The sequence below is a fragment of the Camarhynchus parvulus genome, chromosome 2 (genome assembly GCF_901933205.1).
Source record: "Camarhynchus parvulus chromosome 2, STF_HiC, whole genome shotgun sequence".
NCBI lineage: Eukaryota > Metazoa > Chordata > Aves > Passeriformes > Thraupidae > Camarhynchus > Camarhynchus parvulus.
In genome coordinates this window covers 29613835-29636669 of record NC_044572.1, presented here as the reverse complement: position 1 = coordinate 29636669, position 22835 = coordinate 29613835, and the positions used below count along the sequence as shown (strand labels likewise).

The following is a 22835-nucleotide window of genomic DNA, read 5'->3' as shown; positions in this document are numbered from 1 at the left end:
CCAGTATATAATGCTGCATGCAAGGCTTACTTCTTTCATTTGGTTAATCAATATAACTAGAAAGAGATTTACAAGCTCCTCCTCCGTGGTTCTCTGTCAAAGATATTTTACAAACTAAGCATACTTTCAAACTTCCAATTGAAAAACATTGTATTATTCTTTTTTGCTCTCTGAAATCTCAGAAGTTGTTTACAACCTGAGATTAGTTGCAGCTAGCTGACCAGTGGTAAGAGTTCACTATGCAGTAAGTTTTATTAGATGCCTGACTGCAGTGTCACACCTTGCTGAGATGGGAGTGCCCCAGGGATCTGCAGAAGGGAAAAAGGAATACCATGGGACACAAATGGGTAAAAACAAGCAGCTCACTGTCCCCAGCATGTGCATGTTTCATACCCCCTACCTGCCTACCTGTTACACACCACAGTACAGTCTCCAAAAACCAAAATCTCATGGTCAAACCACAGCGACTGCACTCTGTCCTACCTGGGTGACATTTTGGGACTCCCTGATACACTGAAACTCAGCACAAAGAAAGCCTAATAGTATCGTCTACTCTTAAGCCAAAGACCTAACAACCTGTGGCACTGCTGTGATACAAAAGTCTTTGGAAACCTAAGGGAATAAACATACTTGGAAGCCATTTCTTTTCCTCAAACACTCTGCCTCTAGAAAGAATCAAGTATCTACACATTTCTAAGCAGGCTATTAAAATATTAAGGCAACCAGGATGATATCACTTTTTAAGAGATTTTACGCTTTGAGTACAAAAAGTGTTTGCATGTTAAAATTTCTATATTAAAGCCACTTAATATCCACAATCGCATTTAAGTAACCTCTCTCAAAAGAAAAACCACAACCAATCTTTCAGACCACCCATGTCATTTCTTTCTTCCACGTAATCAGTGAGTTATCTAGGGCTACTTCCAATCACTGTAAAGAGAAATCCAAGGGATAGGCACAGAATTGCAAAAAAGAATCTTTATTTATTCTAATTATTGCTGGCATTAAATAGGAGTCAAAGACCAAATCTGTACTATGACAGATTATGCCAAATTCAGTGGAAAACATAAGGTGAAAGTCTCTATGAGAGAGAGATTATTTTCTAAGACAAGTTTATCAAAAAACATATTTACCACAACTGACTGACCTAGACTGAAAAATACATGGGATCAATCCAGCGGTGTGTGTGTCTGAGTGCTTCTACTGGCTGATCTGACAGACAGATTTCTTTAGGGATTGCTAATTCCACTCCTCTGGCTACATCTATATGGTTGTGAGTTACTGCAGTGTATAGCTCCCACTGCATAATGCTCTCAACCACACTGATAGAAAGTTAATCCCACTAATTACTGGAGCACCATGATATTTAATTACAAACAATACCAGTTTCTTTTTTAATTAATTATCCTTACAAGTGTTGCATATGCACTATAGGGAAGACATTTTGCACTTAAGAGACTGCGCTAGCGAAACAAATTGAAGAAGTGCTGGGCGCAAGGCAGGAAAGACGAGAGAAAGCTGGCACTGCTTTTTAACATGACTAAACTATTTTGCAATTCCTACCTAAGCTTCATGATCATCCTAGATCTCTAGACACTCATCATTCAGCTCTTCAGAGTTGTGACAGAATTTGAAATTTTCTGAGAAAGGTTACCAACTCTACTTGTTTCTCTCATCGACACTAAGAAAATGCTCATATTTACATTTTCTGTCACAAGACATTTAGATAAGCTTTTAAGACATGTTAGCTTTTGATCAGAAACAGGAAAGTCAAGATGGAAAAAGACTGTTTCATGACAGACAGGAATCCCACCTGTCTGCTGTAATAATCTACTATTACACACCAAAAAATCTAATCCTTCTTTTCACAAACCAGACTTGTTTTTTTGGTGGGGGAGCAGGAAGGGAATAAAATAATCAACTACATGTATTTTGTCACTCTGCCTCAGACTTTTGGGCATTCATCCCAGCCACCTAAACTGCAACAAATGAATTCTGAGTATGGTCTAAGTGAGCATGTTAGGATGACACCTGCTGTGCCAGATACCTGGATGGTACAATCAGCACCACTCAGCTTTCTTTAAAAATGGATGCTCTACTGTACTTAACAAAGTGTTGGTCATGTTTACAGAAAATCAGTATCACAATGAGTAAATTGGGACTCACACAATTGTTTTATTTAAACAATAAAAAAAAAAAGACTACACTAACACAGGAGGAATAAATATTTGTGAAAGAGGAAGTTCCTGACCTCCTTCTGACCTGAAAGCAGGGCCAATGAGATGATCTGAACAGCTCAGGGAGAAGGAAGGTGAGAAAATTCCTTTTTAGATAAGAAAGGTTCACTTACAGACATGGCATTAATATGAGTCAATGAAGTAAAAACGAAAATCAAACCAAAAAAGCCCAGGTAGTTTTCTTTACACAACCTTTAAATAAAAGCTCATACTTTGCCTTCTTAGTTGAAAAGGACATTTTAAGAAACACCCAAACCAAACATGTAACAAGTTTTCTTTATCATATGCAAATATATTATAAATTCATTTAGTATCTAATCTTTAACTGAAGCCTCTACAATACTTCATAGCTCATAAACTCAAATTTATATCAAGTCCTAGAGTATATAGTGAAAATAATATAATTCATAGAGCTTAGTTAAAAGTAACATCTTCAATCTTAACATGGCTGAAAACAAGGGGAGAAAAATCCTTTAGCTGAACTTTCAACCATTCCACCTGCTCTGTTTTTAGTCATTTTAACAAAGAAAATAAAGCAAAAAACGTAATGCAACCTACCCCTCTTCCTAGTTTTGAACCGCTGGCCTGTTAGCACCGGCTTCTGATTCTTATTCATAAAATTTCTGGAGAAAGAAAGAAAGAAAGAAAGAAAGGAAAAAATATTTATACTCTATCATTTACAGCAACAATTTAATCTAAAGGCAAAATAAAGACTCAGTGTAGCAAAATCCCAACATATGACAGGTAAAGAAAATATTTAACACGTTTTCCAAGAGTAATTCACATTATCTTTAAGATGAAGAGCACTACAATCCAAGGATAACTTCAATGAGATGTGTTTTTCTTAAAACCTGGCTGTTGGTATCTCTGTAAAAAACTGTGAGGATTCAAAACTGACCAGGAAGGTGATGGAGTCACTGCCCTTACTCCTGGGGTAGGGGTACAAACCACTGCCCACATGCAGCTCATGGAGATGCTGGGGGCACAGAAGCCACTAAGGCAGAGGACTGGGAACCATCCTGGTGAGGCTCAGGATGGCACAGGTCCCACCCTCTGGCACGGTCACCAGGCAGTGCATGCCCAGGCTTATGCACTGTCCAGCTCAAGACAAGATTTTGTGGTCTAACCATAAAGACAGTGCTTTAACCATCAAATTCTAATCAAACATTTCTTACAAGCATCACTGTATCTTAGCAACTTTCAGTTCTGAAAAGCATGTGGGTGTTGTAAAAATAATAGAAGATAAACAAATCCCTCACCCCATCAACTTTGAGTATAAATACAGAGTTAAGGGCCTACATCATACAACAGGAAAAATACTCAGTGTGTATTACTTCAGACTTTTACAGCAAATCTTAACACACAATGTCAAAAAAATTGGGAAGTGATAATATATTAATGTATTACTTCAGACCTTTACAACAAATCTCAACATACAATGTCAAAATAATCGGGAAGTGATAATATATTAATGTCATTTTATCTAAAGAAAACAAAACTATTTTTAAGTTTTGCATACAATCAGTTTCATCGCACAAAACTCAGCTTATGCAAAGAGCAGCTAAACCAAGAGCTGAATGCAAACAGCAGCAATTAAAAGGAAGCTTTGCAGAACTAGGAATCACCACAGGTCATCACCCTGTCCTGCCCACAGCACCTGCCAGCCCTGAGACATAGAGGCCACTTCACACCCTGCAGGCCATTAGGTCACTGTTACATATGAGTTGCTTGTCCAGAATTAAGCCTTCTCATGCAAGACTTTGAGCATGTTCTTCTAATAACTATAGTTTTACAGAAATCTGTATTATTTGTATTTCTTCATTGTGGACTCTGCAGGCCTTTTTTAGAAGTACACACAATTGCCAACATTCTTCCTACCACAAATGAAAAGAAACTCAAGCTCCATGGCTGAGAAAGAAGCCATCAGTCACATGTTACTATCCAAGCAGTGTTTTCTCTACCCCTGAAAGTTCATTTAACTCTCTTAACAATGCTCCAGCTATAGCATTGTTATATATAATAGCTATTAACAGCTATACAATGTATTCCCATTCACCAGACTTCTAGTGGCAGCATCCCTAGCTGGTCACCTCTGCATCATTTCAAATGTTTTACTTGGCAAATCACTTCCTTCTAGTCTAGATTTACCATTTATCCACAGTCAAAAGCTCTGCATGCAGGCACATGAACTAGAAATAGCCAATACAGTTTAGAGTCAAGGTTTGCTAACTGTAAGTCACAAAACCACAAACACACAACAAGCAGTTCAACTGAGATTCACACTCATCACTGAGATTTAAAGCTGCAGTTGTAACAGACCAAGGAGCATTTCAAAACAACTGCAACACTTAACAGCCCTCTGGAAAAACGTTCTGCTCATCTGCAAAGAGTTAAACATGGCCAACCAGGATATCATTGGATCTTTCAAAGTGCTGTAGGATCCAGGAGTGCCTTCAGAGCAGAGCTCAAAAGGCTCTTTCCCCTGATGAGACAGCTCAGTGTTAGAGGAACAGGAGGTGCTCTATAAGTTAATTAGGCAGATAATCTAGCAATCTACAGGGATGAGGAACAGCCCAGCCTCTAGCCAGTGACTGCCTAGATTTGACATACTTATCTGTCTTTCTCTCCTTCGGTTATTTCTAAAGAGAATGATCCATAACATTCACCTAGGTATTTTTGACTTGTTTGTATGTTTTGCCTGGACTTTCATCTTATTCTAAAAACATTCATTTCAAGAGGTGGCAAGAGGACCCCAAGAGGTTTGCAAAGAAAATGTCAAGCAAGCCACACAGCAGGTAAGAACTCCACTTTTCACAGCTGTTCCAGAGCACAAACACGCTGTCAGGCTGGGGTCACAGTGCCCACTTCCTTAAGCAACACCCAAAAGCCTTCAACCCAGCATACTAGTACAGTTTCATAGTTTCTATAAAAGACAGAAATGCATACACTGAATTTCTAACACCAGACTTTTTTCCTTGGATGTAGTGTATTTTTAAACTGCAAAAAAACCTGCACGCGCCTGAAGCTTGACTATGGATTTTAACTGTTGCCTGTGAACAAAATAGATGTCCTTTAAGACAGCTGGGAAAAAGATTAAAAAAAAAAACAGTTAAAGCAGGACTCCCAACTTGTGGAAGATTTAATGACTAAAGGTTCAGTGCAACAGAAGAGACTCTTGAATAGTTAATTACTAGGAACACAGGATATGCCTTCTTCTATATTTAGCTTTAAATGTACTGTGCCTTAATCTGCTCGAATGAGGGTCTGGCTTTATAAGGCACTGCCTCAAGCAATGGCCCAGGATCCTTCATTAAGAAACAGCATCTTGAGACTGAGCAAAACCTACCCAGTAATCAATACAACAATCAAGAATGGCATCAACCCCTGAAAATGAGATTTTAAAGTGCTGTTGCTACCACAACAGATGCCTGGATAATAGCTTAAAATTTACAAAAGTGAATGCAACGCAAAAACTTTTTTTTTAATCAATAAGAAACCAACAACAGTACAAAAGTGGTGGCTGAAGGTTGTAAATTCAGGGTGGAAGCATATAAACTTGCACAGTACATTTGATTGCACCAGAGAGTGCAGCCTGACTCCCAGGTGTCAGATAGCTGTAAAACCTTGAAATCACTTAAGACCTTGAACTATTACATATATTCTCCATTTCAAAAGGTACAGCATCTGGGCTTAAAGCCAATAGCCAGTTTTGAAATGGCAGCTAAAGCAGTCATAGTGGTTTCAGTGGAGCAAGGATCTTAAGGATAGATGTGGGTAGGAAGGGAATTGCCTCCAAAAGAAAACTCAAATCACTAGGCAAACTTGTATCTTGCAGCCCAACATCCTCCAGGATTTACATGAATTGTCAGCAGGAAAGCAAGCAAGAGATATGGAAATGACAGCTCACTCCTTTCACAGACTCTACTCTTCAGCAGAAGATGGGAGAGGCTCAGCAATAGAAGCTTTACTCTCAATTTACTGCTCAGTACTCAAGCAGATGTCAGAGCAGTACAGAACCTGGCACTATGCTCCACAATGGGTTCATTTTCCATACAAACAACAAAATATCCAAGCCTGCTAATTACTAACTTGCAGCTACAAAATTCATCGGAAAAAAAATAAAAATGCATGACTTTAAAGTTTACCAAATTCCACTCCCACTCTTGTTAAGAGGTTTGTATAAAATAGATTTATACTTTAAAAATTCATAAATTAGTGAGTGGGCACATTCTCCTGAGACTGCTTGAAATCCAGGAGCTAAGCTTTCTCTAGAGTTGTTCCTCATTTTCATGCTAAAGACCCTAAACAGTTAAAATAAAACTGAGGGACATTTACAGCTATAGATATGCAGACACATACTATATAGCAGTTACTCTAATCAAGAAATCCTTCTCACACAACTAATAAAAATTGTAACAGCTTAAATTAATAAATCCAGCATTAATTAATAAAATTAATTTATAAAACTTGCAACAGACAAAGTAAAAGTTTTTTCACCACTTCAGCACATATGAACTACTTAATAAGTTAGAAAAACGTAGTCTTTTATCCACACCACAGGGAAATTCTTATGATGATTAACTCCTGAATTATTTAAAGCCTTGGTAAGGCTGAAGTTTCTACCATTTGTTCTTGGAAACATTTTACTCAAATTGAAAAATAAAAATACTGAAAACCTTTATTCAAAGCAACACTATTTTTCTAAGCATAATTTTGCACTTTCTTTGACCAAAATATCAGAATCATCTGAGATTCTTCAAACATTAACATACTTGGATGAATCTGGGAACAGTTGCTTCACAGCAGCGAAACTTCACTGCCCTAGTTACAGAGAGAAGGGAATCAATGCCAGACAGCACAAGAAAAAGAACAACATTTTAATAGAAACTACCAGGATTTAATGGCTCTTTGTGTGCAGGGCACAAAATACAGCCCCCAGGGCAGGCAGCGACCCACTGGACTGGGGAGGCAAGGGGGGCAAGCAGCCCAGCTCCACAGGATGCTGCTGCTGTGGGGACTGGCGCCGATGGCATTTGACTGACAGGGCGATGGAGAGAGCTGCCAGAACACCACCAACACAGCACCACCAGCCTGCACAGGAACAGATGCTTGGCAGGAGCTATTTCCATCTCCTTCCCTTGCTCAGATATGATGTAAGACAGGGGCACTCATCACAAAGGCAAATAAAATAGAAGCATAGATGGGTAGAGTTGCTATGAAGGAAACATCCCAACCCACATTTCAAAGGCAATCTTTTCTTTCCCACCAAAGAATATCCAGGACATTAAAAAGCTTTAAAAAGGGTCTTTTTTATCCAGCAATGTTATTGGGTGTTTTCATTCTCTCAGTTACAGTTCCAGGCTTGGGGTAAAGAGAGTTTTCCACCCCTTTCAGCAGCAAGCCAAGAAGTTACATTAAATGCAAATTACTGAACTTGAGCAGCATAGAGGAAAAGCTGCCCTTGCACTTTTGCCAGAGAGGAAACATGTCAGCGTGCAGCCAGCAGCTGTCTCTGCTCTCTAAAAAGCAGCAGACAGCTAGATCATAAGCTAACAAAATCTGTAGGTGGAAAACTTATAAATCATTACCAGTAGAGAGAACAGAGCAATGTAAGGGGACAAGAAGACAGAGCAGATGCAAGCCAGACACAGGTTCTCAACAAATCCTCATCAGGCTTCCTGCCTTCCACCGGGACACTGTGCCTTTTGTTCCTAAAACACTGGGATTTTTTTAAGAAGTGACTAATAAGCTGGAGGTCCATAAATTCAACCATGGCACAAATCACCAGGAAGTGCAGCACCAGCAACCAGGTTTATCTTGCAGGCTTGCCACAGAGGCACCAGCACAGCGGCCATGTTTATGAAACCTTTAACCCAAAGGTGCTGTTCATTAGGAACAATAAGGCCAGAGCCAGGCTCTTGCCACATTAAAATCCCTTCCCTGGTTTTATAGCCTCAGCAGACACATGCAGGGACAAAACAGTAACATAAGAATCAGCAGGGTAAATACAATCAACATGGGGGTTTAATGTTTACATGAAATACGAATATTGCTGAACCACATGCCCTGTCTTTCCCTAAAGAGCCTCCCAGAAGCTCTCAAGGCACTTAAATATTTAAAAAATGTTTATTTTTTAATCACAGAACAGTATTGGTCCACAGTAAAAAGTGTATCTGCTTCAATAAAAATATTTGTCCCTTATTAGCATGCTTAGTGGGAGAGAGAAAACAAGGAGATGAAACAGAAGGAATTGATTTAATTCTGCAGCAAAATGAATACCTGAAGAGAATGAAACTTACCACACATTAAATAATAATAAATAAAAACCTGTGCTCATGCAAGGTTTTCCAGGAACAAAGTGGACATGCAGCTTGTGAAGAGTTATCCTGGAGAAGGAAGGAGAAGGGAAGACCTTACTGCTCTTTGCAGCCACCTGAAAGGAGGCCAGAGCCAGATGGAGCCGGTCCCTTCCAAGTACGGAGCACCAAGACAAAAGGAAATGGCCTCACCTTACATCAGCAGAGGTTTAAATTGGGTGGTAGGAAGATTTTCTTCACTGAAAGCATTGTGAAGCACTGGAATAGGCTGCCCAGGGAAGTGGTAGAGTCACTGTCACTGGAATTATTTAAAACACGTGTAGATGGACTTGGCAGACATGCAGATGGCACTTAAGAACATGATAAACCCAGAAAAAATGAGAAGATAGACTCACTGAAGTCTGCACCATAAACCACATCATCTGACAGCTAAACTGGGATGCACAGGAAGATGTTTCTTGAAAAACAGTCAAAAAAAACCCCCAGTTCCCACTGCCATCAATAAATGTACAACCACACACTGCATTAGAGAGCCACCTCACTGCACTTACTTCAGGACAGCAGGTATTTCTTAGGTCACTAACCAGAAATTTGTACAGAAGTGGCTCAGATGAGTAACACTACTGAAGCACTTTTAAATGCACTTCATGGTGTCAAGAGAACTGTAAACTGAGCACTGAGACAATGGACTTCTCTGTCGTGTCATCAGGAATCATATAAAAAGTGCATGAGTCATGGCACAGTCAGTGAAAGAAAAGAAACAAAAAAAAGTTAAAAATTCCTAATAACTGGCAGGTAGAAATACAAGTTAAGAAAATCAAATCACACACTCAGGGTGACACACAAAAAATGTTGTCATTCAGTAACAAGATTTCTTCCAGGAACTAAAGAGGAGGAATTAGATGTAATTCTTTAAGAACAAGGTGTTAGCAGGAGCTTTTCTCACTGTTGAGAGCTCTCTTAGGTGCTATACTCTTAACTGGAATAGGCTGTGATAATGGAGATGGTGTATTGCTACAAATCAATTCATATCCAATTAACACTCATTTGAAGGTAAAATGCCAACTCCAAGCTTGCATACCTTGCCAACAGGAAAACCTCTTAGAAAAAGAAGGGGATAAACAGCATTAGGCAGAGATCACGGTCAGGTGAACTGATAAAACAAGTGGAAAAAAGACAGAACTCTTCCAAAGCTAACAAAGTTTTCTCCTCACACAAGACACCACTTCAATGGATTGTGTAAATGCTAAAACAGGGCTCTCAAATTTGGAAACATTACATGTCCTGATCATCCTGAAAAATTCAACTGTCTTAGCAAGTGCCATAGAGATGATTTTGTAACAGGAAAATGGTGTAGCTGAAATTCTGCAAAAGCATGACTGTAAAGGTACTGCAGCAATCTAGTTCAATCCTTCATTAATGTTTGGGGGAGAACTACAGTAGCCACTGTTCACAGTACATTTGCAAGAAATCATTAATGGAGTTACTTTATAGGGTTCCCTTGAACCAGCTCTCTAATAAACCAATAAACACAGGTATCTGGAAGAAAACATGTTCAAAAAAGTACCAGAGAGGCTTCATTCCCAGAAACAAAGCTTGTTAAGACACAAGAAAACACAGTAACAGTTCTGTAATGAAGGCAGGAAGATCAGCTTTCTCATATAGAGTACCACTCCTCTGTTCAAGTCCATCCTCCTTCTGTTTTTTTAATGTATCAGCCCACTGGAAGTTTTTATAATGTTGACCCTACTCACACAATTTCAGTATCAACAATAAAATCAGAAGATGTGCCTCTTCCATTCTTCTTGCTACCTCAAAGCTCTGAGAAGCAGCAAAAGCACTGGACATCACTACTGCCTCCAGGACACAGCACTGCAACACTTGAAAACTGATAAACTAAGGGGCTACGGTTAAAAATAAAAATAAATACAATCTGTGCATTCTCCAGAAAGCAATGCTCCCCAGATGCTAGCAGCTCATTATTTCATGAACTAAATACAGTAATGGGAGGAGGGATGTATTAATAGCTAGCACCTCCTACACACCTGCAATTGGTGAAGGCCTTGATTTTAACAGAGCAACTGCTTTAAGCAATAAAGCAAGTTTCAATTCAGAACTCCCTAATTATTTCTTCAAAGCGTGTGCAAAGAGTTCACCAAGATAATGCATGGGTTTTTTTTTTTACCTGAGGGAAAATGAATCAGCTGCCAGGTATCTGAATTCTGATCTTTCTGGCACAAAGGGCCAGCAGTGAAAACATGCAACACTTTTCCCCATATCTAGTATTCCAAACATACCAGCTAACACTGGTTATGCTGTTAGCAGTATTCACTTGGACAAAAAAAAGGAATCTGTAACTGACTTGTGTCACTCTGCATCCCAAAAGCAGTCCCATATTCCCTGAGGCTGCTTCTTCCTCCTCAGAGCAAGCGAACATTTTGACAGAACACACTAGTTTTGGTAAATAAATTCCTGGAGTGAGGAATCGAATTAATCAATGCTTGGACTGCTTCAACCTGCAAGCAGTTACTTTCTAGGCAATGGTGGGTACAACTCCTCTGAGATCAAGCTAAGACAATCCCATGGCAATAGATACCAATTCACATCCAAGTCATGTGTTGGTGGAAAAAAAGAAATAAAGGCCACCCATGGGGTGCCTAGACAATTAACTGTTACGCTAGGTGAGTCAGAAAAATAGCTATTACAGACTGAGCAGACATTTGCTATCATACCCACTGCTCGGCAGCTCCCATACCAGCACTCTCAGCCTTACTTCAGAACAGCATTTCTTCACCTCTGTGTGGAAACTTGAGAAATTGCTAGGAGTTTGACAGGACATGAAAGAGAAATGTAGCACTCACTCTATCTACACTGGTTTTGTGTGTTGGGGTTTTTTTTTTGGTTTGGTTTTGTTCTCTTTGTCTTTCACCTACCAACACTACAGGCCACTTCCAGAGATGAGACTATAGACCCAAGGCAAATTTCTCCCAGTAAGCCAAGCTTTGGTATGAGAAGGCTGTCTCTTAGATCCACAAACACATAAGGGCATTACTCACATTACTCACCCATGACACCAAATTCCACTCGGGAGTATTAGGACAACAGCACTGACAGTTGGGTGGCACCTCAGTAAGGTCAGGTTAGGAGAAGAAGTAAACAAAAATCCCAAGAGGACTATCCTGGGTCAACTTGTTGTATTACTAATTTTGCAGGAGGACTTCAGCTGCTTTTTGTAAGATGAGGGAATACATTCAAACCAGTTTTCTTCAGAGAGCAAAAATCTTTGAGACATATTGTGATTCAAGCCACATACTTCTTCCCAAAAACGGGGGTGCCAAGAGAGAATATTGTCAAGACTGGTAATGGGAATCACATTGGTATTGTGACTGAATTGTGTGATTGCAACTGCTGTACTTTGTTATGTGTCATTTACATTTGTATGACATTCTCAGTATAATTTGTGTTACTCTGCTAAATCAGAAACCCCACATAATCTCAACTATCCTCAGGTGGGGAAATTAGATATTAAACACCATACTCTCCACATGTGGAATATCTAAAAGATGCTGATCATAGAGTATTGGACTCTGACACTATTCACATATCAGAATTGGGAGATGAATTTTGGTTTGGTAACCCAAAGCTCAAATACCAAGCAATCATATATGGCAAAGTTTCCCTCATTTTGGAATATCATACACAGACACAGTCCTGAAAATTCTCAAAAGCACTGCATCCTCTCTCAATTTTGACAGTTTAACTTCGCTTTTCTTGATCTTCTTCCATCCTCTATTTAAACATAAATGACATTAAATGCAAGACTTATCTGAAAATATAAATGCATAAAACCAAGAATATGTCTTTGATGGTAATCTATATTCAGGAGACTTTGGAATACATAAAACTGAACCCAAAGAACTCACAGTTATCTATAAACACAGGGCTGCAAGCAATGGGTATTATGAATGCTTCTTAAGTTTTGCTTCTCAAAAATGGTAATTATATGTAATTTTGATCATAATTGCAATCAGATGAAAATTCAGTTCTCCAAACCACATTTATATATACAGGTGGCCAAAATCACAGAACTAAGAAATACTGCCACAAAAGGAAGTCAAATAAAGCAACAATATAAATCACTTGAAGTAGAAAAAAATAGAGCAACTAGCTAGTTGTGTCAGTAATTTGTATCTGTTTTCCAGTATTAGCATCATGTCCTAACTGCTTAATCACATTACAAGGAGCTAGTAGAAGTTACTGAGACATCTGTTCTACCCAGATGTAGATCAGAGCAGGTACAGAATATTTTGCCCCACTCCACTAGAGAGGCAGCAAACAGTGCTGAATACACTGCAGTGCTTTGAGCCCACGCACTGGTAATGGAAGCACAGAGAGCTGTCAGTCAGCTCAGTTCAATGCCAAACCCAGCAATTTAATTGAAACTACTGGTGGTGAGCACCACTCCCTGTTTCACTATCAATCACTCTAGAAGGCAGTCAGATAAGCCAAAACCCCTAGTGACTTTTCTTGACTGAACAGCCAACTGTCAGAACCAAAATATGGGGTGCATTTGACTTGCCTTTAAAAATTAATTATGACACCTAGTGTGACCCTGCAATTCTTGCCTATTTTCACCATAAGAAAAAACACAAACACCTCCAGAAAAAAAGCTTATCTGAAATGTTCTGCTTGCCCATCTTAGAGTGAGATGGGTGAACAGCTTCACAGCTTCAGATTTAAGGCACTTTTTAAGTATCTGAATCAGATCAAACTTCACACCTGCAGATTGGCCATCTGTGTGAAAGTCTATAGCTCAGTGATACCTCCAAACATCTCAGGCAGAGATAGGAATTTAGTTCCCCACCTAAAATTAACAATAAGGCAATTACTATTTTTATCCTATTCAGTTCTATAGTTAATTCAGTAGACCTGCTTGTTCATCTTTCTGAAATAATTCACAGAACTTTCATTGTTGGCTGAGAATTTTCAAAATGCAGCATACCACAAGTAAGTTGAGAGCATAGCCTCAGTATCAGACCACAGCTGTCCACCCACTCCCAACCCAGTTTCTGAAGCCAAGCATTGCTGCAGGAGTTATGGATTTCTAACCAGAATATGTTTAGTATATTTTTTAAAGGGCATAAAGCATCACTATGCCAGCCAGCCTTGCTTCCTTCAGAGAAAGCATGCATCCACTCTGTGGTTGTTTGGCCTATGTGAACGTCAGCTTGGCACAATGATATTTGACACTATTAATAGGGAAATCTATTTTCTTGTTTACAACAACACTGTTCATGCACTGGAAAGACCAATATCAGCCACCTACTTCTGCAGATAACCTAATAAGGGCTCCATGGAATGTGTATCTGTAAGTGTATGCATTCATATATACATTTGTACAAGAGAGCAAAAACACCAGTAAAAGCTACATTAGATTTCTACAACTCACTTCCTATGAAGATGCAAACTATGAATAATTTAAAATGTTTACTAATGAGACAGCTAGAGGATTTTTTTGCTGGACTGAGAAACCACAATGAAAGGCTTGGCTGGTCCCTCTGAGCCTTCAGAAAGACATGGCAATTAACCTAGGTAAATCCTAGAATGTAGAGCCCTTCAGTCACTGGATACAGCCAAACTCTCCAAGTCAGGGAACTGACTGCTCAAGGCCAGGCAAACCTACGCATTTGTATCTCACCTCAAACGTTGCTCTCCATAGTTTGATACACTCTGTAAAGCTGAATAACTAGTAAAGTTAGCATATGTTCTCTGCTAAGGGAGGATAAAAATGCAAAGGTAGAAGTGACAACCTAAATTATTTTTTCAATTCTAAAACAGAAGAGAGCAGATATTCAATGTGACTCTCAATTGGAAGCTTTGCAATAACTGATTTTTTTTGCTATTCTTGACAATGCTTCAAAAATAAAGTTGATATTTCAGATAAAAATCTGTCGTTATGAACCTTTACTAACAAAGTGTTAGGAACATGAATTAAGGTACTTTAGTCAGTAATTTAGTAGCCTAGTTTTCAACATAAATTAAGTAATTTATCTTGGGATTACAAAAAAAAAAAGTAACAAGTATGTTGTAAACAATAAATGGGGAACATGGCCTACAGTTCTTGTCCCTATCACCAAGACTTTGCTCTCCCTCAGCTTCAAAAGACTTTATGTTGTCTCCTGATACCATAACACTGCTTTTGCAGCACCAACACCTACTAAAAAGGTTAACAATTATTAAAACTGACAGGACAAAGGAAAATGGGGAAAGAATGAGGCCTTCCTATATCCCAACAAAATATAGGTTAGGGAGGGCACTAAGATACTAAACTAATCCTAGCATCCAAGAGGCTGCCCATGAAATGCTTTGGCTTGACACATTTGGCTTCAGTGAGCTGAGAACCACTGCTCACAGATAAAAGTTCAAGAATCACACACCTTCCTCACAGGAGAGACCTGAGAGTCTGATGCTTTGACAATGTAGCAGTGTGAATCAGCAGCCAACCAGTCCACTGTCATCATGAAGAATCTCAGAGGCACAACAGCAATGCAAAGTGACACTGATGGCAGAGTACATTGGGAAAAAGGCACATTTCAGCATACACCATTAATCAATTTAACAGGAATAAACTGACAAAGTAAAGCCCTTTTCTTGGCTCTTCTAGAGAATAATGTGCATCCTTTCCTTCTTCTAATTCAAGACGCCTTTTAACAAGGCCCCACAAAACAAGATAGCCAAAGTCAAAACCTGCCAAAAGACCTCATGCATGCGCTTGAGCATAGAAGTAGGTGTTTCCTCATGCTTTGAAGGCAGCTGAGACCCATGGGCAGAATGATAAATTTAAGGGGCAGAGCCAAGGATCCACATGGCCCAGGGGGCACACTGACTGGGGCCTCTTTTTATACAAAATGTAGAGAAAGAAACCCACAAACATCTTAGCAGAATATGGTATTCAACAGCACAACATTGGGTTTTCATAGCACTGGCTGATGACTTTGGGATCCTCAGGTCACAGTCACAAGAAACCATACATTAAGAAAATAGCCAAAGCAGACCTAAGACAAAAAAAGACTCAACACAGGCTTCAGAAAGGTGCAGAGACATAGAAAAAACTAGCAACCAGACTCAAACCAAATCAATATTGGTGCATACACAGAACATTGTAAATTGAAAAGAAACTCACCAATCCCTCTTCTAAAGGGCTGACTTTTCTCAAGCATTTAAAAGAAGTAACATACTTTGTTTTTCTAATTTCCTGTTGCCCAAGGCATGAAATGGCAGTGAAAATAAATTACAAACCCTATATCTAATGCTCAGTAATATCTTCCCAAGACTGCATCCATGTCTTATCAGAAGAAAATGACTAATGTATAACTTGAATGCACTGAATGTATCTCCCTCTTAAAAACATTTCTAGAGAACTAGAGGATTTTATTTATGGAAACAAAACCTAAAATGAAAGGATCACTTTAGCTTGCAAATTACAAACTGTTGAACTGCTTAGACTTCTTTTCTGCATGAAAACACATCTAAGGAAAACACATGAGAGAGTAGTTATTACAAGCAAGTACAACCCCAAAGTCATATTTAATTGTTCTGCCTGCAGTATCTGAAGGAATTGCAGAAGGGTGCAACTCATTGAGATTCAAGACATCACAGAAGATGCTTCCTTTCCAATATCCCTGGCTAACCTCTATCCCAGACTATGTCTAGCATTTCCTTTGCCTGATCTGTCTGTCCTCAGTCCTAATTCTCACTAGAGGTAATCCATCGTCTTACAGGTTGAATAAAAGTAGTAATCTTTGTCTGCCACTATGAGCCTGCAAAAACTGTAAGCGATCTCTATACAGAACTTCTCCATCCAGCCTAAGAATAGCTCAGATTTTGCAGAGCAAATCCTTATACAGAATGATAAAACATACTGGTGTATGAAGGACTCGGTGAATTTTAAAATTCATTCTATAATTTCTGTAGTAGAAAAAAACCTCATTTCTAATTTCAAAAACTCTTAAGCACATAGCAACTAAAAGCACTCACAGAAAAAGTAGGAATTATTACTTCCTGAAGTATTATTACTATGATTTACTTCCTGAAAGTATTTTCCTGACTTGCTGTAATTTAAAAACCAAAACAGTGATTATTTGTTTTATATGGCACATGTGAGGAAGACGTTTTTCTTTATTAAAACCAGCTTAGCCAACAAAAATGAATCTAAAGATGGAGTGAGAACAGTCCTGCAATCTTATCTACATGGGCTGCCACACATGGACTTAGCCATCCCTATCACAAACAGTGACCCAAGTTGCAAGTTTTACCAGCAAATTGTTATAAAATATGAGTTCCCTGTATTGTGCTTGCACTATACAACCACACTTTACAGAAGAGCAAAGCTGTTAAACCCTGAAACTCAAGTGTTTCATTCTGCTCTCAGCTGTACCGCATGCAAGAATGGTAAAGAGCACTTCAGTGCAGTAAAATGGCCACCACACCACTGCACATGGGTACTGGACTCTGCTTGGCTTTTTATTTTGACTTTTGTAGTCTCTTACAAGATCTACAGCTACATTTAAGAACTATGTACAGTAAGTTCAAAAGGGTTTTCAGGCATGTTAGAGGATTATTGCACTCCACAGACTTTTCTCTAGGGAAAAAAAATAATTTTTTCCATTTATCAATTTTCCTCTCACACAACAGCATTACCTCTGAGTGATCCTTGAGTATTTTATTTATCTTTCAACAGAAAGTTAGTACTTTAATATGTAAGTACTGTTGCAGTTGAGGAGAAGAGTTTTTAATCAACACTGAATCACACAGAAAAAGAAACCATTTCAGAAATCAAATCTAAAATTTAATGGGCAACCATTGCAGTTCACCGGTGATTTATTGCTCATAAAATATAAAAATGGAATTACTTCACCTGTAAGCTCAAGCAGAGAGACAGATGTGGGTGACAGCCTATTGCCTTATGAGCCACACAGATGTGGGAATTCTTGAATTTGCACAGGAGGAATGAGGACAGAAAATGAGGAATAAAAGATGATGCCTCTTAAAGCAACCTGAATTTAACAGCACCCATCCATTCAATGCATGATCTAATTCCTCTGTCCTAAACAATAACCTTAAGCCTACAAAGAGGTACATATATCTGCACATGACTGTAAGCAGAGTTTAAATAATCCTGTCTGCAGGTTAAAAAAATTACTCACTAATTAGATCTAATTAAATGTTTAACCCAAGTGCCTCCACCATTCTTCACCAAAGAAAGGTTTGGTTGTCACTGACTAAATGTTGCTAACACTATTTTTCCCAGTACTGCACTCATGAATCCCTAAAACCAGTACAAATTCTGTATGTGCTGTAATTTTTCAATCTCCTCCTACACACAGGTATATTTCCCTTGCACCTTTATGCAATTTTATTTGCTTTATATCTCTGAAGTTTTGAATTTATTTTAGGAACAGCCATCTGAAAAGCAATTGCAAACCAATTCTTACAGAAACTGTGCTAATGCATTACTGGGTTACTGCTACCACCTGCAAAGCTTAAGAGGGAAAGAATTTAGTCTTGCAAATGTGCTCAGGTGTACTCTGACACATACTGCTCTGCAGTCACTAAACACATCTCAGTCTTTAACAGCAAAAAGCTGCTTGCATGCCATCTGTTCCAAAAAATGCAAGTACCTAACTATGTGGAATTCATAGGCATGAAACAATTTGTTTAAAGCTTAGATTTCTTTTAATTCAATAAAACCACAGTGACTTAGAGCTACACGTGAAAAGCACAAAGCATGTATTGTCTGAGTAAGCCACTCATACTAGAACCACCTAGAAAAAACAATTAAGAGAATGTGATCTCAATCTGCAAAAGAGCAATTTATTTTTTTTTTCCTATGCTGGGCATATAAAAGAAGAAAGAAGTACACATATCTGATTTTGTTATGAAAACAATGCTGACTTTTTCAAAGGAAGCTTTTAACCAGGTAGTACAAATGCACATTCATCTAAGGCACTTATATTGCCCATGATGATCATCACAATACCTGAGCACCTCGAAATTTCTTCTTTGCTCTGTTAATCCTCACTCCCTGTGGGAAGATTCTGGTTGCTCTGGCACAATTAGCAGTTAAAGACACACAAAAATAAAAGCATATGGTCAAAAATGCACCTTGCAACATATAGAAATGAACAGTTGAACAGTTTTCTGAGAAGAAAATTCTACAGGTGACTGCTATTCTGGATATATTTTAGGTGCAAAACCACCAAAACTGGCTCTGCTCAATCAGGTCAAGTCTTGGAGTAAACCAATACCTAAGTTAAATTAGACTACTAAGCCCAGACAGGAGTGCCTTACCATTATACAGACATTCAAGTCCCAAATTGGTATTTTCACACTGCTCTGACCTGTATTTCCTGCCAGAGAACACTGCTCACCTCAACCATGCTCATCCTATAGTCTGCATCAGACAACCTTCTGGAAAATACTTTGGTGTCCTTCTGTCCCATATATGTAAGAATCCTTTAAGTCAGGATTGAAGAGAAGATGAAAGAAGCATAAACCTCATCTTGCCAGACTTTGGATACAGCCAGAGTCAAGTCCTAAGATTTGCTTCTGAAGTTCAAAGTGTAGAGAAAGCCTAACTTTGTGCAAGGTCTCACAAGGAATCAGTAACAGGTGGAGATCCCTACTGAGGTCTCAGATTAGCATTTTATCCACAGGAATACCCTGTGTGTAGCTATTGTGGATACACCAGTTGTGCTCAAAAACATGTATCAGTGCTTGCCAGTTTCAGTTATTTTTCCATGGTTTTATAATCTACCCTCTGGTATAAAACAGGCCTTAGCAACGTTGACAGATCATAACAAAGATGAGTGGCTGCCCTGAGATCCAGAAACAGATGAAAGTTGAAAAACATCCCTTACAATATAATAAAAGCACTTTAAGAAATCTGAGTGTTATACAATGCCAATCAACTGGGCTGGGGGGGCCACGGAAGTAACTTATCCACAGATTACTATTTGTGAGATCTGAGAGGAAAAAACAGAGGATGTTTCTAGCAATAAAAACCCCTTGAACTTGCATGAACTTGAATTGATCTAAATGAATAATCCTATTAGATCCTCTTAACTTTGGCCAGGATATAATTATAAGGATTGGAGACAGCAGGACCAAAACCCAGTGGGGGTCTGTCTGCAAGGCTCAACTGCACTTGAAGGAGATTTCCTACTGCCCAGGGCACGCAGGAAGACAGAGCTAGTTTACAAAAATACACTTGGCAACAATATGTAATGGATTTTACATACACCCAACACTTCAGCTCAGCAAAAAGACAATGGCAGGGGGCACCACAGGTCTGTCAACGGCTGATTGTATGTCAAGGCTGAACAGGAACCAATTCCTCATCAGCTCCCAAAACAGGAACTGGGGGCTGGGGATCGAACAAAACCATGAAGCAGCAGGTTCACAAACAGGAAAGAAGCGGTCCTCTTTCAAGCAGGCATGGAAGTTATAATCATGGGATGCTGCATACATGCAATTCACCTAAATTTAAAAAGCCTACCAGCCTGCTTTAGGTTGTCAAATATAAAGGTAAACCCAAAGACACAACTTCTTGCTGAGGAAATCCCTAGCTGAACCAGTGAGAAGAGAGCTAGGAAATAAGTCAGAACTATGCATACTTGTTTGACCTATTATTTTATTTTCCCCTAGACAAAATGGAGTGGGACAGACAGGTTTCTGACCCTGCCAGGCCCAGGCACTGGAAGTGACTATGGGATCTTTGACCTCTGCAGAGTACACACCCAGAATTCAGGCAACCCTCCAAGACAGAAGTGAAGGTAGGTCATTTGAGAGAAAACAGTGAAACCAGTTCAGCATTTCCTCTCCCTCTCTTCCTTGTCCAAAGACGGAGAGTTTCATGGTGCACTCTCCAAGGCAAAGGGCAGTCTCTTCTCCTCAAAATGTCCTGAGAAAAATGTTATTGCTCTGTACATTCTCCCAAAATGGATGTTACTTTATTAAAGAAATCCTTGTTATCTTCTTTCATGAATCTTACCCCTGACAATTGCACACAGGCACTGAGGATCAGCTACACATTGGTAACAACAGCTATCACAAATCCCCATGAGCACGCCTCCATGCAGTAAAATCAGCAAACTGCTGGGGAAAAATGTCACCACCGGTTCCTGCTTCACAAATCACAAGTACCAGATGTATCACCTGATGAGGAAATAGGGAATTTTTAAGATGTAAACATATAATTTAAAATCCAGAAAATATTCTGGATCAGTGAGATTAACATTTCCTTCTCCCTCTGTAACACCCAAAATATAAATTATTAATTACCAAGCAGTAATGCACAAGTCTTAAATATGTGAAACAAACAGATACAGCAGATAAAAGAAAATACATTAAAGGGAAAGACACAAAGACACAGAACCTACATTTCATGTTCCAGTGCCCTGCTGAGACAATGACTCCCTACACTGCCTTAAAAAAAATCACTTGTTGCCTCCATGCTTCAAATTATGCTCATAAAATGGAGGCAATGCCACTTCCTCACACTCTCACAAGGATAATCTGAAGATTGTGAAATATCTGCATATTACAGGATTGAAGGTCACACAGAAGCCAGGTTAAGAGTGAGAAACATGTTTTAACTAGCACTGAAAGTATTTTATTACCCTTGCAGATGGAAGACTCCTGTAGCCTTAGTCACCAAGTGAGATCCAGTGAGGCTGCCAAGGAAAAACTGTCTGTTCACTCTGTGAACAAGGGCAGGATGGCAATAATGACATTCTCATATTAAATAAAAGGAATGTCATATGCATACCTTTCTGTGCTGAATCCATGGCAGTTTTTGTGGGTTTTTTTTTAATGCAAAAGGAAGCTTGAAGGCTGTTATTTAATAGTGCCACAGAGATTATTGGGGCACTGTAGTATCACAAAATTTGTTCGCAGCAGGTAAAATTCACACCCTGCAGTGAACCAACAAAAGACCACTTAAATCCTAATTTCAGCCTTCATGGTTGAGCCAGTGACATACTTCTGTTAGCACTACATGGGGATCGTTTTCTGGATCAGAATATTAAAAGCACTTGTGCTTCAACGGCATTTCCTTCAAGACATTTTTGGTTTCCCACAAAAAAAGTCAAAGAAATCTGTTGTAATCTGAAGTCCAAACCAATCTCTTTTATTTACACTTGTTGATACAAGTAAAACTAGATGGTGGTACACCCCCTGTATTTCCATGATTTTTAAAATCATGGCAACCTACACAATTTGGCTGTTTAGTTAAAATAAAATTGTACCACATTTTGGTTTTTTTTACTCAAATAGTTACAAAGATACACTATATTCAGAGAGTACGCTCTTCTATGAGAGAGACTTCACCATTTCTGAAAGTCAGTCAAAAAGTCATCAACAGGTATCAAAATAGAGAACAAAATCAGTATTAGAAAGAGAAATTTCAAAACGCATTTAAATATTTCAGTATGAGACCTGCAAGTACTAAGGAACGGAAAAATTCGGCTTGCTGATAAAGCCATGCCTTCAAAAATTAGTTACAGGAAAAAATGGGTTCCTTAAAAGGAAGGATACAAAAAATACACATTTAAGAGTAGGACAAAGGAGAGTAAAAGTCAGAATCAAGTACCAGGGTCCTACTCTTTTCTCTGGTATAAACACAGGCAAAAATCAAAGATGTTAAACCTCAGTCTCTGTCCCTTGGAGAGGACAGGTCCCCGTGCCTACCAAGCTTCCACTGGAATAGTGGAAAGTTGGATCTGTAACAAAGATTATTTTTCCACCAACAGTTTAATTTTAGAAAGGCGCCAACAAAAGGCACCGCTCTGAACCCCCTGAGCGCGTTCCTTTCCCTCCCGATCCATCAGCGCCCGCTTCCTCCTGCAGACACGATGCCGTGGCACGACCACGGCTCCATTCGGCCGCTTTAGCCGAACAAAACGCTCTTCCTGCCTGGAAAAAATGGAACAACAAAAAGCCCAACCACCCAACCAACCCATGCCATAAAAAGGCAGGAAAGCAGGAGCACGGCAGGAAGGGCCGGCGTGCATAAGAGCCCGCACCGCCGCCCTCCCGCAGCGGAGCCGGCGCTCCGCAAACCCGCGAACGGCGGCATTTCCGAAGCCGGGCTCCAGCACCCACACCGGGGCTGCGCCGCCGCCGCCCGCCCGCCCTGCCCTGCCCTGCCCTGCCCCGCCATGGCCGCCGCGCCCGCCCGGCCGGAGCTGCCCCACAGCAGCCGCCGTCGCCCGGGCAGCGC

The 22835-nt window shown here is 39.5% G+C and overlaps 1 protein-coding gene across 1 annotated transcript in view; it reads right to left on the bottom strand.

Annotated features, from left to right (window-relative positions):
• Positions 1-22835, bottom strand: part of BZW2 (basic leucine zipper and W2 domains 2) — a 56419-nt gene that overhangs the window by 33369 nt on the left and 215 nt on the right. The window contains exon 2 of the mRNA XM_030943940.1: positions 2796-2860. Within this exon, the coding sequence (XP_030799800.1) occupies positions 2796-2853 (58 nt within the window). The 5' untranslated portion in view covers positions 2854-2860. The remainder of the gene's footprint in view (positions 1-2795; positions 2861-22835) is intronic.